The sequence below is a fragment of the Bos mutus genome, chromosome X, assembly GCF_027580195.1.
Source record: "Bos mutus isolate GX-2022 chromosome X, NWIPB_WYAK_1.1, whole genome shotgun sequence".
Classification (NCBI taxonomy): domain Eukaryota; kingdom Metazoa; phylum Chordata; class Mammalia; order Artiodactyla; family Bovidae; genus Bos; species Bos mutus.
The window spans coordinates 65,826,097-65,844,182 of NC_091646.1; the positions used below are offsets into that span (position 1 = coordinate 65,826,097).

General features: G+C 46.2%; 1 protein-coding gene across 1 annotated transcript; it reads right to left on the bottom strand.

The window, feature by feature from the left end:
* Positions 1-328: 328 nt before the first annotated feature.
* FGF16 (fibroblast growth factor 16) lies at positions 329-8,649 on the bottom strand. The gene is made up of 3 exons (XM_005888678.2): positions 8,127-8,649; positions 2,073-2,176; positions 329-714 (listed from the first exon to the last, which is right to left on the bottom strand). The coding sequence occupies exons 1-3, from the start codon at positions 8,398-8,400 to the stop codon at positions 469-471; spliced, it is 624 nt and encodes a 207-aa protein (XP_005888740.1). The 5' UTR covers positions 8,401-8,649; the 3' UTR covers positions 329-468.
* Positions 8,650-18,086: the final 9,437 nt, after the last annotated feature.

Consider the following 18,086-nt stretch of genomic DNA (forward strand, 5'->3'; position numbering starts at 1 on the left):
ATCTGCAGAGCCAATACAGGAATGGCTTGCAGCAGGGCTGGAGCCCTAAGAATTTTCTTAATGAGACTTCTCCAAAGCTCTGTAGGTAGCATCTATGGCAGATTCCTTGGTCTTTCATTTACCCACTTTAAGGTATTTGGGTAGATTGTGGGGCAAGACACCTCTGGCCCTTGGTAGGGGGCCCCATTCTTTCTTGTGCCACCTCAGGGGAAAGAACATGAGTAAAGAAAAAAGTATATACAAGATTCCCTCTAGACCTCCCCATCCCCCCACACCCCTCCCCAAAATAACCCAACCTTAATATATACTTTTGAACAATGAGGGAACAGCTGGGTCGAGTTGAACAGTAAGTGCTTCTTTGTTATCTAAATTGATAGGAAAGAGGATTGAAAAGCTATGAGTATAGTGCTTCCAGAGACAACTGTGGCCCCAGAGTATACGGGTCACAGAGATCACACTAGGGGTCCGTTACCTATAGCGGAAGAGGTCTCTGGACATGGTGGGCAACTTAGAAGGATCTACTGGCCTGGGTAAAAAGTGGGTGAATTTCTGGTGTCGTTTAGTCCTGTATCCCTCCCGGGGTGAGCCGTCTTTATTCAGGGCCACATAATACTGTCTCTCCGAGTCCGAGTGTTTGTACAAGGTGGAGGCATAGGTGTTGTACCAGTTTTCTTCAAACTGTTCCCGGAAAACACATTCACGTGTGAGTTTCTTCTGTGAGGGTGAGAAAATAAAGTAGAGCCCATTATATGACTATTTCTCCCATCCCAGCTTGCTGGTGGAGAAACTAATAAATAGCACATTTATATTAGAAAATTTCAGGCCTATCTCCTGGTATTACTGAGGCATCTTCTTTCCAAATAACATTAAACAGTCTTGTCTGTATTGCTTTCACCCTCTTTCATGAGCCACGCAAAAATGTTTCAGGTGAGATCTTTTCTGAAAGCAAGAGACTGGAAGAGATGGGCTCACCTGGTACTCTGAGCCTGAGAATTTCTGCTTCCCAATGCCCACTGATACCTCTGTACTTTTTCCCTATTTAGGGCTAAAGATGTTCAAATCCATTGAGATTGCCATCAATCATGTCAACTGACAGGCAAAGGCCTCGAATCTATATAAAGCTCCATGGGAGGCAAGCTGTGATCTCTCCTAATGAAGGGTCTCAGGGCCTGTCAGTTGGAAAGCCAGGAAAAAAATCTCCTTGAGAAGTTCCTCCAATCTGGCTACTTCAAGCTGGCAGCTCCTGGGTCTCTTGCCTCTATCCCTTCTCACACTTGATTCAGCCACAATACTACTTGCTGGGGTTGCCGATACTGAGTGCTGGGGACAGGCCTATCTCTTAGGTGTCAGGGAAGAATGTGCTCTGATTTCATGGGATGCAGGCAGCCAGAAAGTATACTCTGTGACTTAAAAGCCAAAGCCAGGAGTTAGGATCCCCCAGAAGGGTTAAGATCAGCAAAGTCACTTACCATTCCCCAGCTCTGGGCTGGCTTCCAGAATAGAGAACATGTGCTGCAGCCAATACAGTCCTAGCTGGGGACTTAGGGCTGTCACCAGACCCTGGAATCCTTACTCTTCATTTGTTTGTTTGCTTCGTTTGGCCTTTGGGATTCAGCTGAAGCGATTTGGACATCAAGGACTTTGTTCTTAATTTCAGAATCCTCAATCTCAAGGCCAGCTCTCACTGCCTATTTTTGTGCCAGCTAGTTGGCTACTCCTCTCGGTACCCATCACAAATCAGATATACTCCTTGGGAGGGTTAATGCCTCAAACCCTTACCATCTACTGACAAACCAGTACAGCTTCCTATTATTATCAGATGAGCTGACACTCTAATGGAGAAGGCAGAAGCAATTATACCACAGAAAAGCTTCTGTTTTCATGGGGACTGAATGAGTGAAAGTGTTATGTAGCAAGTTCCTGGGCAGTCAAGAATTGACTAGAAGACACTAATCCTTTAAAGTTGACAAAAGTGCTTTCAAGTGCTAGATAAAGTTTTGCCTTACATTATCGAAACACTGGTGGTAATAGCTTCTGAGAAAAAAAAAAAAAATAAAAAACTTTAAACTTACCGACCCATAGAGTTCTCCTCTCTCGTTCATTCCTAAATACAGGCCAGAGTCCACTCCCCGGATGCTGATCAGCCCTACAGCCAGGCTGATAAACTCCAGAATTCCTAGAGCAAAACAATGAATTCCATTTCCATCACTGATATCAAGCTAACAGAAAGCTATCAAGGTGACATGAGCTGGACCTTTATCCCCAACTGAAGGCCAGTGCTATGTGCCTTTGGTGAATTACCTGATGAAACCATCTTTTGCAGCAAGAATGGAACCTCAGAGAAGAAACTGAGTCTCTCTGGGCCTCAGTCACTCCATATGTAAAATGGGGGACAATCTCTGCCTCTACTCAACACTCTTAGGCATATAATAAGGAAGAGACTGTGAGAAGGCTTTGGCTACAAAAGCTTCATAATTTCAAGGTACTATTAAAGGCCACCATTTCAACAAACAGGAGGGCAGCTTTCGAAATGAAACAATGTGGCCAAGTTTCTGTATCTTCCCAAAGTCACTTTCTGATTCCCCAGAGCTCACAGCATTACCTTGCTGTCCTCTAGGCTGAACTTGTTTTGTACCCTCTTAGCTCCCATGTCCTTAAAGCCACATGAGGCTGTCAACTGCCTGTAGCTGACTCTAACAAAGGCCACACAGGCCACTCACTAAGTTTGTTCCTCTGTCCTATGGCAGGAAGCAAAACTTGGCCTGGTGAAAGCTTTCTCCTCAAAAGTACTTTTGGCCAGTGCAGCCGCAGGCCAACAAGCCTGTCATTCTCCCCTTCTCTCCTGTGGATTTTAAATCTATCTACGGCAAACAGTTGGCAGGTAGTATTAGACTTGATACTGATTTGAGATGTTGCAACTTTAAGGGGAAGAGGAAGATATTCAGAAATGTTCCTCTAGTTGACAAAGTTAGAGGTGAGAATTTGAAAACGTTTTCATTTACCCAGCAGCAGCAAGGGGGAAAAAAGACATTGAGTACTAAGTGGGAAAAAGGAACCAGAACTGAAATCCTGGGGATACTGAAGACTTAACAATTTTGTTCTAACATAACACATCTATTATATGGATACAGATGCAATGGTCAACTAGATTTCTTTTTTATATTCTCTAGCCATATTTTTCAATGTATAGATTAAAACTTGATACAACTGACTCCAGAGGCATCCAAAGGTATGAAATGAGCTCATATCTGGCTGTCTTTCTTATCAAAAAATGTAATTATTAAGGGTAGTAATATTCTATGTAATCTATATAGGGAGTAGGACTGATTTCTTAAAGATCACTTAAAAAAAATTAAGTGGTCAATTTTGAAATCAGGTTCAAGAGTCCAGTGGGAAGTCTTCTGAAGAGCCCCAGTGACTCGGGCTAGTGGGTGGGTATTCAGGTATGGAAGCTTCTAGGGCACACACAGACCTTTTCAAAGAATGTAACTCTCTTCTGCTGCCACTGTACAGAATACTCAAAGCATAGCCTTTGGCCTGTAGCATTGACATCCTCCAAGTTTCATTCTCAGTCTGGTGGTTACTAACTCTCATAGCACATACACACAATAGAGTTTTGGAAAAGGAGGTTGACACAAGATGGTAGGAGGGGAAGGGAAAATTACCCGGTGCCAAGTAGGGGTTAAGCAGATACTGATTTAGTGGGCCAAGACCTTTAGTTACACTGAACAGGGTTCTGGTTTTGGTTCTGCCCTGTTTAACATTTTAATGGATGACTTATAAAAGGACATGGGGACTGTTTACCCTAGTTCCAGAAGACATACAGCTGAGAGGGTAACAATAAAAATCCAGAGATTTTAAGAGAATGGAAAAATGGGCTGACTCCAACAAAATAAGCTTTGATTAGAATAAATGTAAAGTCCTGCACTTTGGTCCATAAACCAGTTAAACAAGATATTTTGTGTTTGGAGTTGTGTTGAGGGGAGGTGAGCCTCAAGTATTAATCATGAATTTATCTATTTCTTTCTTTTTATTTCCATACTCCTCCCCCCTCCAGGCAACTATGTATATTTTCTTGAAAACTTTGGACTGTTGGACTACTCTTTTGTGTTCCTGTGCATTTTTGTTAAATATATCTCCCCATCTTTGGGATGGGGAGATGTGGCTTAGCAAAACATACACAACAACAGCTTATGGAGTCTGATTGAACAAGGTAAGCTCAGTATGGCTGAGTCATGAGATTTTAAAAAGCTAATGTGAAGTTAGTCATGTAAAAATTAAAAATTACTAAAAAGCTAATTAAACAAATAGAAAATATGAAATAAAAATTAGTATGATTTAAGACTGTATTGATTGAGATCTAGTAACTGGCATAAGGGCAGGGGTTGCCCCATTCTACTCTGCCTCAGATCACAGTAAGAATAGTTTTGAATTCTACTCTGTTTAAAAAGGGCCACAGAAAACCAGGAGGGTGTTCAAAGGACAGTGGCCAGTATGGCCAGGAAATGAGAAGTCAGTTCTGGGTGGTAAACATTGAGGGATACCAACCTGCTGGAGCCTTCAGTTCTTTGCTTTGCTTAGGCAGTTTACTTCTACACTTTGAGTCTTGGTTCCCTCATTCTCTAAGTATCTCATGTCTCTGACCACCCTGAGCTCATTAAGTAGCAGAGGGCAGCTTGTGATCTCACCATCCAAGACCTGGTGTGAGAACAAATCATGAAACCCAAGAGGTGTGGCCTTTGAGTCACCACGGTTTTTCTCCAACTTTGTTAACCCTGGTGCCAAAGGACAGATCATACAGGAAGTCACTTGGGTTGTGTCCAGTAACCAGGGGTCTCTAACAGTTGGAATCATCCCTGCCCAGCTGTCTTTGGGCATCATTTCCCTTTGCCAACTTTCCTATTTGCTGGATTCAAACTGTGGGAACCCAGTGGCACATGATGATGGAACAGATATTCCTAAACCTTCTCTTGAATTCCAGCCAGCATGAAAGGAGAGAGAAAATAAGCCAGTTTCACATTTTCCCAACTACAGCTGGAGAGGGGTGTTAACAGCAAGATGTTGAAGCAAAGTATTAAGTAGACAAAGTTCATCCTCAGAACTTTCACCCCCTTCAAAGCCCAGGACCTCCCTCTACTCTGCTTCATCTTGACCTGCCCACCTCAGGCTCTGGCCTGTGTTTGATAATTTCCAGATTCTTCTTATACTTTTTCTCCCATGGCTTCATTCAAAATGAATCTGTTCTGGGTCCCACTGCTTCAGAACCTAGCTAGATGACTGGCTAATATGTCATTTAATCTAGTTCCATAACTCGTCTGAATGCCCTCAGCCATCCTTTCAGCCCTTCAGGGCCAAGGCAGTGCTGTTTTGGTGCCTGGCCAAATAAGAACCAGATAGCTCAAAAACCAAAGCAGCTGCATAAGCTTGTTGCATCCCACCTGGCAAGAGGCCTCTCCTCCAGTCTGGCTCCCAAGCTCTATTCTGCCAGCCCACAGGTGCCCCTCAGGAATGTCAGTATCCTTGTGAACCTCATGTAAACGCCACCAGCCAGGCAGAGATTGAAATACTCCTGGCTACTGATTGCAGAATGGGGGGATGGGTGGGGAGGGGGAGCATAGGCTGTGCCAACAGGTTATTATTTGGAGTCAAGGCTGCTCTTGGGCTCAGCCTGACTCTTTCTGAATGCATGGATTCCAGGGTAATCCTTGGGGGCCCTGCTCTCCAATTACAACAAATAGCTATTTACTTTACATGGCCTTTGGAGACTACCTCTTCCCCCCAAGCAGAAATCTATAATATTTTATATCTTAGGTCTGGCCTATTTTACCCTGCTGGAATGTTGACTGCTAAAGCACTTATGGAATGTTAAAGTTTCGATTTATTGAATACCCTGGCTGATTAACTCAAATGTGGAGCGAGGAAAGAGTCAGCAAATTCAAACACCACCACTTTCTTTGCCAAAAGCTAAACTGAGGAAGGGTAAATGTGTGCTTGAAAGTTGGTAAGGGATGTTACAAAGAGACAGCTTTGACCACGTATCATTTCCTTTACCGGAAATACACAGATCTGCCAGAAAGCCAGGGAAGGAGGGAAGGGAAAAGGTGATGCAGAGGTGGTCTCTGTGAGTAAGTGCGTGAGTGTGTTTTAGGCAAAACCCAAAAATGAAGCAGTCAGTTAAACAGCAGTGAAAACACCCCTTCCTCCTGCCAGGTTTATTTCCTTTGGTTTCTCCTTAAACTTAACACCCTTAGCAGTTTGAGAGAGAAAAGAAATCAAGATGTGTCCTTAGGGAGGTAATTAAAGACCACTTATCCCAAGAGCCTATTACTGATTTACGTTGACCTTGTAGGTTATTGGGCTCAGCTTAGGCACAGAGTCAGACAAACACTTGTAGCTGCTGGGAGTCAAGGTCATAGTTTCTCCACCTCTGCCCCCCCACCTCACATTTCTCCTTCATTTCAGGATTTTTCTTCTATAGCTCAGGAATGAACTACCCCAATATCTTTAGGCCATTTCTGGGAGCTTTGGGGGGCTCTGAGGCCAGGGTGGGAGTCCTATTCCTTCTGAAGAGGAACAAAATGGGACTACAAAGTCACTGGCAATGGAAGGGAAAGGAGCCAAGTTAACCCTAGTTCTCCCCTCACCCCCCCACCCCACCTTATCACCCTTTTGAGGACCTGCTGCAAGTTTATACAGACACCTGTACCCTTCCATTACTCCCACCCCACACACAACCTACTGTACTCCAGCTCTCCAAGTACATTTTTCCAAGATGACATAGACTTCATTAGGGTTCCTGCTTGCTCCGTAAGGAAGACCAGCCCTGGCCCAAGTTGTCTGCTAGACTTAGCCTTGCCCAGCTATAGGCCTCTGTCCCCCCACCACCCTCATCCACCCCCAGCTTCTTACCATGGTGCACTTGGAGGCAGCTCTAGCAAGACATGGGGAATAGGAGGATGAGGCAGTTTGGGGGGAGTGGAGGAGGATTGGGGTGGGAAAGGAAGGGTGTCAGACCTGCCAGTAGGCAAAACTTATCACTGGCTTAGGGACAAAAGGTATCTTTGGCCTATAAGGTCCTTGGGGAGGAAGTGAGGACACTGGGGGATGCTGGGACCCAAGGAAGGGTAGCTGTCACAGCACCTGAATAGTTTAGTAGAGGACAGGAAATTGAAAATAAAAACAGCCAGATTATTGAGGAGTGAACACATTTGCATGGTAACACAATGATCTCTGTCCCAGATCAAGGTTTATATTAATTGTGTTCTGCATGTGAGACAGGCAGCTGTGCCCTTTGAACAGGCAGAGAAAATCCTTGATAGAGGTGGGGTGTTTTCTGCCCTGGGCCCAGGAGACACCTGTCTGGGGGGCTGGGAGTGGGCCCAGGATCGTTTCCTCACTGAGGCAAGGAGTCCAGAGGTAGCTCCCGGGCAAAATGTGCCCCAGGGCTTGTACCCTTACACACTGGCCACCGGGAGGCTTTCCTAGTTTCTCTAATACCCAGCTCCCGCCGTGCTGTCTGGGTTGGCCCCTAACCCAGGCAGAGCAACACAGAGGCAGGCAGGTGCCAAGGCTGCCGTGTCCCCATAGGCCAAAAGCCACTTGGGCGCGGGCCGTCCGCACATAGGGTCCATGGCCGACGAAGTCTCCTGCTTCAGGTAATCTGCCGCGACAACCTTGCTGCCGTCGAGGCTCAGCCTCGCGCTGTAGCCTCGTTCCCCGATCTCCTCGGTGGATGCTCCTACTCCCACCCACCCCCACCACCCGTCCACCCAGCTCCACCTGCTTTCCTTGAAAGGGGAAGCGCAGCGTCCAGGTCCCAGAACAATCCCTCTAGCTCCCCGAGGAGGTAGGGTGGGGTGGAGAAAGGAGAGGACGCATCTCAAGGTGCCCCCGCCTCCTCCTGAGAGCATCCGAGGGTGCGGGGCGCCCCGACGCCGAAGCCCGGCTCAAGTCCGCACCCTCACATCCCGCCTGCCCGCGTCTTCAGCGGCCTCCCGCCTCGACGAGCCCAGACAGCGCCGGGCGGGGCGGGAGGCTGGTCCTCCGGCCCCAAGCCGCAGCCTCGAGCCGTCGGCTCCCCAGGGCGCCGTCCGCTAGCCTCCCGTCCCTCCCGGCCGCGTCCTCACCGAAGCGGCTGTGGTCGTGGCGGGTGCCGTGCACCGTGCCGTTGGGGAAGATCTCCAAGTGGAAGCCGGTGCGGCAGTACAGCTGGCGGCGTCGCAGGATCCCCTTCAGGTGGGCGAAGTCGGTGGGCGAGCCGCGCTGCAGCTTCCCCTCAATCTGGCCCAGACGCTCGTTCAGGAAACCCGGGGAATCAGCTAGAGGCACGTTTCCCAGAGACGAGGAGAAGCCGTGCAGATCCCAGTCCAAGGAGGCGAAGACCCCCCCCACCTCCGCCATGGCGGGGCGCGCGGGGCCGAGCCGGGCCGCGGGGCGCGAACTGCCTCTCCCAGCCGCGGGCGCGGGCTACTCGGCGGCGCTCGCTCGCTCGCTCGTTCGCTCCGAGCTCTACGGAGCTGGAGTCGACGTCTGTTCGCGTCCAAGGAACTTCTCAGCCGCGGGGAGCGTGGGGCAGCGCGCTCCTGACCTTGCGCTCAGTCAAAGTGCCGCTTCCCCTCCGCATCCATCTCCCCAGGCCTCTCATAGCTGGCTTCGTCGAGCTATCAGATGCAAACGGGACTTTATATACATACCCACTCCCCTTACATTGACATATTGGATATTTAAATACAAGCCACACCTCAATGGCATCCCCTCGGAGATTGGTGTGTGTGTGTGTGTGTTTTCCCCTCCTCGTATGCTTTTGGCTCTTTTTGGGAGAGGGGGGTGGAGGGGGAGAGAGCGAGCGAGCTTCACTCCCTCTTTTATTATGAAAAAATGGCAGGAAAAAGCTACACATTGCAGTGAGGCATAACTGCTTTTGGCAGGTTTTTCTGAAACTGCTGATGAAATAACTGGAGCCCAGTACGTGGAGGCTGTTGGCGTCCACTGCCACTCGGGCCTGTTGCGTGGAAGTCTGTCTGTTGCGCGGGGGAAGCACCCACCTCCCGCGGGGTCTCCGGCTGCTTGCCTTTCGAAAGTGGTGTGAGACCTGGGGTGGGGGTGGGGTCACGCGTTCGTGAGTCCCTTCTTGTTCCCCGGCTGGTCGGAGGCTGCGGAGGGGCACCTGGCCTGGGTCCCTGGTTTCTTTGTTCTGTTGACCCCCTGTCCCACTCCCCACCTGTATGTCGGCAGGAGGCTGAGGAAGTGAATAATCTGGAAACGCATGCAGTTGCAAAATGTGGGATCTGGGGGGTTTCGCTGTTCCTGCAGCCACCCAGGCGGGGGGCCTTAAGGGATCTGGGAGGAGCGGGAAGCCCCACAGAAGAAAGAAGGCATTTTTTAAAAAGGGACGTTACAGCTTAGGAAAAGGAGGGGGGAGTAAGAAATAGCGATCTTTTTGAAAAATGATCTCCTCTGGCTTTCTGGGCGCGCTTTTACAAGGCTCTCGAGAACAAGCTTGATGAGAGGCCACTGGAAGTCTGGAGGGGGTTTTCCTCCACCTCTTTTCTTGTTGGAAACAGGTGTTTCCTCGCTCTGTCCCGTGCCCTCCTTAGATTCTATCAGGAAGAGCGGTAGTTGGGGCGGGAACTGGAGGCACCCAGGGGAACAGGCAGCGCTGAGGAGGCTTGGGGAGCTGGTGCCCGGCCTGCCCCCTGCCTGGCACCTGAACCCTGGGGCCCCTCTCAGGGCCTGGCGCTCAGCGTCCTGCTCGCTGACTAAACTGCGTTGTCTGCAGTTCGCACCCGCGTGGGTGCTCTGACTGTCTTCTCCGGCTCTGGCTGCAGCAGGAGAAAACTGAACTAAGAGCGCACCCCATCCCCGCCCCTCCTTTGCAGCGCCTCCTGCTGGAGAACCTGTGTCTCCCGGCGAGTTGGAATTCAGTCTCTGGAAGGGAAAACCCTTTCAGTTTAATTGTATGTTAGTCACTCAGTCGTGTCTGACTCTTTGCGACCCCATGAACTGTATCCCGCCAGGCTTCTCTGTCCATGGAATTCTCCAGGCAAGAATACTGGAGTGGATTGCCATTCCCTTCTCCAGAGGATCTTCCTGACCCAGGGGTTAGAACCCTGGTCTCCTGCATTGCAGGCAGAATCTTTACCACTTGAGCTACGGGGAAGTCCTACAGTTCAATTGAGTTAGTGCAATTAGAGGTCCTGCTCCTGGGTTCTCAGTGCTCACTCTCAAGAATGGCAGCAATTCTTGGTGTGGGACACCGAGGCTTGGTTATGGTGTGCCTCTCTAGCTCAGACAGAACCTCCACAGCAGAGTGCAAGGTCTGGCAGATGGTACGTGCTCAGAAATCATCTTCTGATGTGCACTGAGTAGTGGGGAACGCAGATGCAAATAATCTTCCGACTGTACAGGACACAGAAATGCAAAAGTTAGCGGCTCTATTGGAGTATATATGGGTGAAATGACAAGATATTTGCGATTTGTTTCAAAGTAATCTAGAGTGAGAAGGAATGGAAGTTTAGATGAGATAATAATATTGTTCATATTACTAATTACTGAAGCTGGGTGATGAGTACATGGGTGCTCATTATGCATTTCCTCTATTCTTTCAATAAACACACAAACATGAAATGTCCATAATAAAAGCTTTAAAAAAATGGGACTGCTGTAAAACAACAAAGAAATCCTTCTTTCCTTCTTCATTCTTCCCTTCAAAGAGTTTTTGGATTTAGTGCGAAGGTGGGGGAGGTGGGGCAGAGGTTAAGACAAGAATACAAATGGCTAGAATACGAGGCAGTTTAAGGTGTACAGTGCTGTGTGGATTCAGAAGGCAGAGAGACTATTGTTCTGGGGGTTTAGAGGGGGTTCTGGACCAAAGAGGCCTTTGTGATGGATGGGCCTTGAAGGGAAGATGGGGAAGATTTTGCAAATTCAGACGGGCCACTTCTAGAAAAAGTAAAATAGTGATAAAGCAAGTGGAACAATTTTAATTGGTACACACTAATTCTTGGGGGTTTTGGTGAATGTCATATGAAATAATGTTGTTAAAATGGCTTTGAGAAGTATGTGATGTGAAGGAGTTAGATGTCTCTATGATTATATAAATCACACATTGATAATGATCAAAGGCCATTTCTTTAACAGTCACTTCAGGGAATTTCTACATTCTTTGTCTCCTAACATTCCCAAAGTCATCAACCCCAGTTGCAGATCTGGAATCTTACCTGTTCGAATGTCAGCATTACATTGCCATTCTGGGGTTCTTTTGAGATTAAGCTGACTGATAATTCTCTTTTAGTAATGTTTCCATGAAGTATCCCAATTGACAGAGCCCTTTCATGAAAGTTATTTAATATTCACAACCTTGTGGAGTAGGAGATACCACTCTCCCTATTTTAGAGGTGAAGGTAAGTGATTAGCACAAAATCATATAAGGAACAGAGTCATCATTTAATCTCGGATCCACTGGGGGCAATTTACTGTCAATGTATGGGCTTTGGGATTATGCAAAGATTGGCACGTGAAGGACGGTGACATTTAAGAATATATTCGTTTTACAGAAAATCCTCAGCAGGATATAACCTTAGGGCAGCATTGTGCTGGATGTATGGAATGGGAGGAAAGTGTACGTAAAAAAGAAGCAGCCCTCTCTGGATTCAGGATGTTACTTTTAAAGTGAAGTTAACTGTACCCCTTCACAGTGGTATTGTGAAGACAGAATGAAATCACTGGTGGAAAGTGCCCAGCATTCGGTCTGGCACACAGAAGATACTCAATACATCTGAGATTACATCCTCCATTCCCAACACCTCACAGGGAAAATGTGAAAAATTAAGCAACCCCAAAGAAAGGCAATGCCAAAGAATGCTCAAACTACTGCACAATTGCACTCATTTCACACGCTAGTAAAGTAATGCTCAAAATTCTCCAAGCCAGGTTTCAGCAGTACATGAACCGTGAACTTCCAGATGTTCAAACTGGTTTTAGGAAAAGCAGAGGAACCAGAGATCAAATTGCCAACATCCGCTGGATCATCAAAAAAGTGAGAGTTCCAGAAAAACATCTATTTCTGCTTTATTGACTATGCCAAAGCCTTTGACTGTGTGGATCACAATAAACTGTGAAAAATTCTGAAAGAGATGGGAATACCAGACCACCTGACCTGCCTCTTGAGAAACCTATATGCAGGTCAGGAAGCACAGTTAGAACTGGACATGGAACAACAGACTGGTTCCAAATAGGAAAAGGAGTATGTCAAGGCTGTATATTGTCACCCTGCTTATTTAACTTATATGAAGAGTACATCATGAGAAATGCTGGGCTAGAAGAAGCATAAGCAGGAATCAAGATTGCCAGGAGAAATATCAATAACCTCAGATATGCAGATGACACCACCCTTATGGCAGAAAGTGAAGAAGAACTAATGAGCCTCTTGATGAAAGTGAAAGTGGAGAGTGAAAAATTGGCTTAAAGCTCAGCATTCAGAAAACTAAAATCATGGCATCTGTCCCATCACTTCATGGCAAAAAGATGGATAAACAGTGGAAACAGTGGCAGATTTTATTTTGGGGGGGCTCCAAAATCACTGCAGATGGTGATTGCAGCCATGAAATTAAAAGATGCTTACTCCTTGTAAGGAAAGTTATGACCAACCTAGACAGCATATTGAAAAGCAGAAACATTACTTTGCCAACAAAGGTCCATCTAGTCAAGGCTATGGTTTTTCCAGTGGTCATGTATGGATGTGAGAGTTGGACTATAAAGAAAGCTGAGCGCTGAAGAATTGATGCTTTTGAACTGTGGTGTTGGAGAAGACTCTTGAGAGTCTCTTGGAGTGCAAGGAGATCCAACCAGTCCATCCTAAAGGAGACCAGTCCTGGGTGTTCATTGGAAGGACTGATGTTGAAGCTGAAACTCCAATACTTTGGCCACCTGATGCGAAGAGCTGACTCACTGGAAAAGACCCTGATGCTGGGAGGGATTGGGGGCAGGAGGAGAAGGGGACGACAGAGGATGAGATGGCTGGATGGCATCACCAACTTGATGCACTTGAGTCTGGATGAACTCCAGGAGTTGGTGATGAACAGGGAGGCCTGGCGTGCTGCGATTCATGGGGTTGCAAAGAGTCGGACATGACTGAGTGACTGAACTGAACTAAACTGATGTGAAAAGGACATGGAAAAACAAAACTCTTTAAGAAAAAATGGAAATTCTGACCCAGGCTATAAGTGACCAGAGGCTGAGGGCAGCCATTTGGGATCTGTTTCTTGAGGAAGGAGATGATGAAGCTAATACTTCTGATGCTCACTTCTGCCTCCCCCTGCCCTAAAACACAGCTAGGAAAGGGAACAGGATGTGTGAAATTTTTGGTCTACCCACTTTTTCATTTCCCTGACAGCTTATAAATGTTTTTCCCTTCCTAATGTATTTTCCCTGATAAAGGGGCAGTGAGAGCTGTACTGCTGGCAAATCCAGCAGGGAATGCAGTTAACTCCATCAGTTGCTCCTGTTTATGGAGTCTTAACCTCTGGACCACCAGGGAATTCTCCTCTAAGAAATAGTTTTTCTTTAAAAAAATAATTTTATTTATTAATTTATTTGACTGAGCTAGGTCTTTGTCACTGTGTGCAGACTTTTCTCTAGTTGCAGTGCACAGGGGCTACTTTCTAGTTGTGGTGTGAGGGCCTCTCATTGCAATGGCTTCTCTTGTTGCAGAGCACAGACTCTAGGGCATGCAGGCTTCAGTAGCTGCAGAATGTGGCCTCAGTAGTTCTGGCTCATAGGCCCCGAAGCGCAAGCTCAGAAGTTGAGGTGCATGGGCTTAGTTGCTCCGTGGTATGTGGGATCTTAGTTCCCCAACCACAGGTTGAACCCGCATCTCCTTCATTGGAAGGTGGATTCTTTACCACTGAGCCACCAGGGAAGCCCCTAAGAAATAATTTTATTCCCATTTTACTGATGAGGAAACTGAGGTCCAGAAATATTCAGGAACTAGAAGCAGAGGTAGGACTTCTGATCTTAAGAGATAAAACTTTGATCTTAAATTCAGACCTAATCAGGACACTGTGTTGCCTCAATCTATATACTTCAAATGTATTGCTCCTTTGTCTTTTGTTTCTTTTTCCCCTTTCCTGCTTTCCTTGTAGGCAGCAGTATAATGCAGCAGTTGCACATTCTATCTCTGGTGTCAGACTGCCTATGTTCAAATCTCAGCTTAAAGCCATTCTAGGTGTCAGAGCTTCAGTTTTCTCTTCTGTAAGATACTGGTGGTAATGTTCATCATAACCGCATAGAGGTAATGTGAGGTTTAAGTGAAATAATACACAGACTGTACTTAATATGTGCCAGGTACATATTAAGTGGTCATTATTCTTAATATTATTTGCATCCTATCTGTCCCCAGTCTTATTTCCTCCCCGTGCTAAGTTTCTTCAGTTGTGTCCAACTCTTTGTGACCCCATGGACTGTAGCCCACCAGGCTTCCCTGTCCATGGAATTCTCCAGGCACGAATACTGGAGTGGGTTGTCATGCCCTTCTCCAGGGGATCTTTCTGACTCAGAAATCGAACCTGTGTCTCTTATGTCTCTTGCACTGGCACGAAAGGTTGTTGTTGAACCACAAAAGATGCCAGGATTCTTGGCCTCTGGAGGAGAAGAATTCAATCCGGGGCCAGAGACGAGACTTGATCACTCAGAGCTTTTGTGTAATAGAGTTTTATTAAAATATAAAAGGGATAGAGAAAGCTTCTGACATAGAGATCAGAAGTGGGGCAGAAAGAGTGCCCCCTTGCTAGTGTTAGCAATGGGGTTATATACCTTTTAATTAGTTATTACCATGAATCAAAAGAATGTCTGGAGGTTGTAAAGACCTTACTAGACCCACTCCCATAATTTACATTTTAAGATAATAGGATTAGCCAGAAGGTATTTTCCAGAAACTGTCCTCAAGCAGTACACATACTGTTATATAATCCTAAGGAACGTAGAGGAAAAAAAAGTTTGTCCTTTCCTCCTCCTTGAGAAGTCCAGACCCCTCTTTCCTTGGGAGACTTCTTATCAACCTGCCTAGGAATTGACTCTCTCATTCCCCCCTTTTCTTTTAGGAGAATTATGTTGCCAAGGGAAAGGGACATCTTTTTTGTTCTATAACTACTTCCTGCTGTTGAGGGGCATGGTTCCTAAATTGTTGAGGCAACATATTCTCCTAAACCTCATATTGAGGGCCTCTGATTCAAGGGCCCCAAGTAATAGTTGGAGGAGGCTGTGGCACTCGTAGGAGCTTGGACAACCATTTTTAACTTAAAAGCTTTCAGACGGTTAGAAACAAACCCTGTTTTACAGTTACAGATGTCATTAAGCCAAGTTAAAACCTAATCAAAATTAAAAGTTACATTATGCCCATAGTTACATCAGTCCATCTTAGGGTTGTTAGATGTCATCGCAGAGTTGAAGAGAGTCCTTTCCTTGAAGTGGAGAAACCCACCAGGGAAGTCTTCAGTTGATGAGGAGGGGAGTGCTCCGCAGACCCAGCAATTAGATGGACTGTGGAATGTGGTGTAGGAATGAGCCCAGGACAGGAAGGTGTTGTCTTGAGGTTCAGATGCCAGACTCAGGACCTTTGGATTCAGCAGAAGTAGGCTCACATAGATTATCAGGCCCATCTGAAAAGTGCAAAGTCAGAGCATAGAAAGTAAAGGCATAAAATGACATCACTTAGTTCTGGTCAGGGTGCCACCTCTTAACTCGAGTGTGATGCACCCACGAATCAATTCCTGGCACTTTGACAGATGTGGGAGAAGAAAGAATAACCTGGTAAAGGCGTTCCCAGAGGGGCTTGAGGGATTGGCCCCCAGATCCCAATGTTTTAATCAGGACCTCAGTTCCTGGCTCAAATAGAGGCTTGCTTGACTCAGAGGCTGGGTTAGGAGTCACCTCCCAGAGTTCCATTAATGCCTGTTGAAAAGCTGAGAGCTGAGTTACATAATTAGTTAATTCCAAAGCTTTAGGAAAATTTTTCCATTGAGCATTTTCAGGAATTAGTAATCGTCCATCCGCAGACTGTAACGATCCTGTATTAGTAACCTTCACTCCTCTCTTCTCATATCTTTCTAATTCTTCCTCAGTATATTGTGGTTTTTCCTGTTCCACAGGACCTGTTCAAATCAAAGGCGTCTGCAGTGAAGAGGTTTCATAAAGTGCCGCTTTTCTGGCTTGACAATCAGCCAGCTGATTACCTTCAGCTACTTTACTCTTATCCCTTTACAATGCGTAACAGCTACTTCTTTAGGACAATATATAGCCGTTTAAAGTCTCTTGACTTTTCTGAAATGCTTAGTAGGTTCTCCTGTTGCCGATTGATTTCTTTATACCCAAAATAGGAGTGTTGCATGGAATTAATAGCCCCTGCTCCTTTAAGTTCTCAATGATGGTTTTTAACCCTTCCGTAACCTCAAGTTTCAGTGGATACTGCTTCTTAATGTGGAAATAAGTGCGGGTGTTTGAGCTTGACAACCACAGGAATAGCACTTTGTGCTTGGCCCACAGATTTTCCATCAGCTCACACTCTAGGATTTACATTTTGTTCAATTAAAGGGAGAGAAAGGAAGGGCTCCATATTCATGAAAACAGAGGTATAGACCTTGTTCAGTATATCCCTCCCCAAAAGGGGTGAGTGAGACTCTGGCACGATCAGAAACTCGTGTCAAAATAGCCCGGAGTCCCAGTTACACCTTAAAGTACCACTGAAGTAATATCTTTTGACTTGTCCAGACAGTCCCAGGGAAGCAGATCAGAAAGAAAGTGGGCCAGGGGCTTCAGTAAGCACAGAGTAAGTTGCCCAGTATCTAAAAGGAAATCGATGGATTGCCCACCCCTCCCCCCCCCCCAGTTATTAATACCTGGGGTTCAGTTCTGTTCAGTTGCTCAGTCGTGTCGGGCTCTTTGTGACCTCATTAACTGCAGCACGCCAGGCCACCCTGCCCATCACCAACTCCGGGAGTCTACCCAAACCCATGTCCATCGAGTCGGTGATGCCATCCAGCCATCTCATCCTCTGTCGTCCCTTCTCCTTTTGCCCTCAGTATTTCCCAGCATCAGGGTCTTTTCCAACGAGTCAGTTCTTCGCATCAAGTGGCCAAAGTATTGGAGTTTCAGCTTCAACATCAGTCCTTCCAATGAACACCCAGGACTGGTCTCCTTTAGGATGGACTGGTTGGATCTCCTTGCACTCCAAGAGACTCTCAAGAGTCTTCTCCAACACCACAGTTCAAAAGCATCAATTCTTCAGCGCTCAGCTTTCTTTATAGTCCAACTCTCACATCCATACATGACCACTGGAAAAACCATAGCCTTGACTAGATGGACCTTTGTTGGCAAAGTAATGTCTCTGCTTTTTAATATGCTGTCTAGGTTGGTCATAACTTTCCTTACAAGGAGTAAGCGTCTTTTAATTTCATGGCTGCAATCACCATCTGCAGTGATTTTGGAGGCCCCAAAATAAAGTCTGCCACCGTTTCCACTGTTTTCCCATCTATTTGCCAAGAAGTGATGGGACCAGATGCCATGATCTTAGTTTTCTGAATGTTGAGCTTTAAGCCAACTTTTTCACTCTCCTCTTTCACTTTCATCAAGAGGCTCTTTAGTTCTTCACTTTCTGCCATAAGGGTGGTGTCATCTGCATATCTGAGGTTATTGATATTTCTCCTGGCAATCTTGATTCCATCTTGTGCTTCCTCCAGCCCAGCATTTCTCATGATGTACTCTGCATGTAAGTTAAATAAGCAGGGTGACAATATACAGCCTTGACGTACTCCTTTTCCTATTTGGAACCAGTCTGTTGTTCCATGTCCAGTTCTAACTTTTACTTCCTAACCTGTATACAGATTTCTCAAGAGGCAGGTCAGGTGGTCTGGTATTCCCATCTCTTTCAGAATTTTCCACAGTTTATTGTGATCCACACAGTCAAAGGCTTTGGCATAGTCAATAAAGCAGAAATAGATGTTTTTCTGGAACTCTCTTGTTTTTTTGATGATCCAGCAGATGTTGGCAATTTGATCTCTGGTTTCTCTGCCTTTCCTAAAACCAGCTTGAAC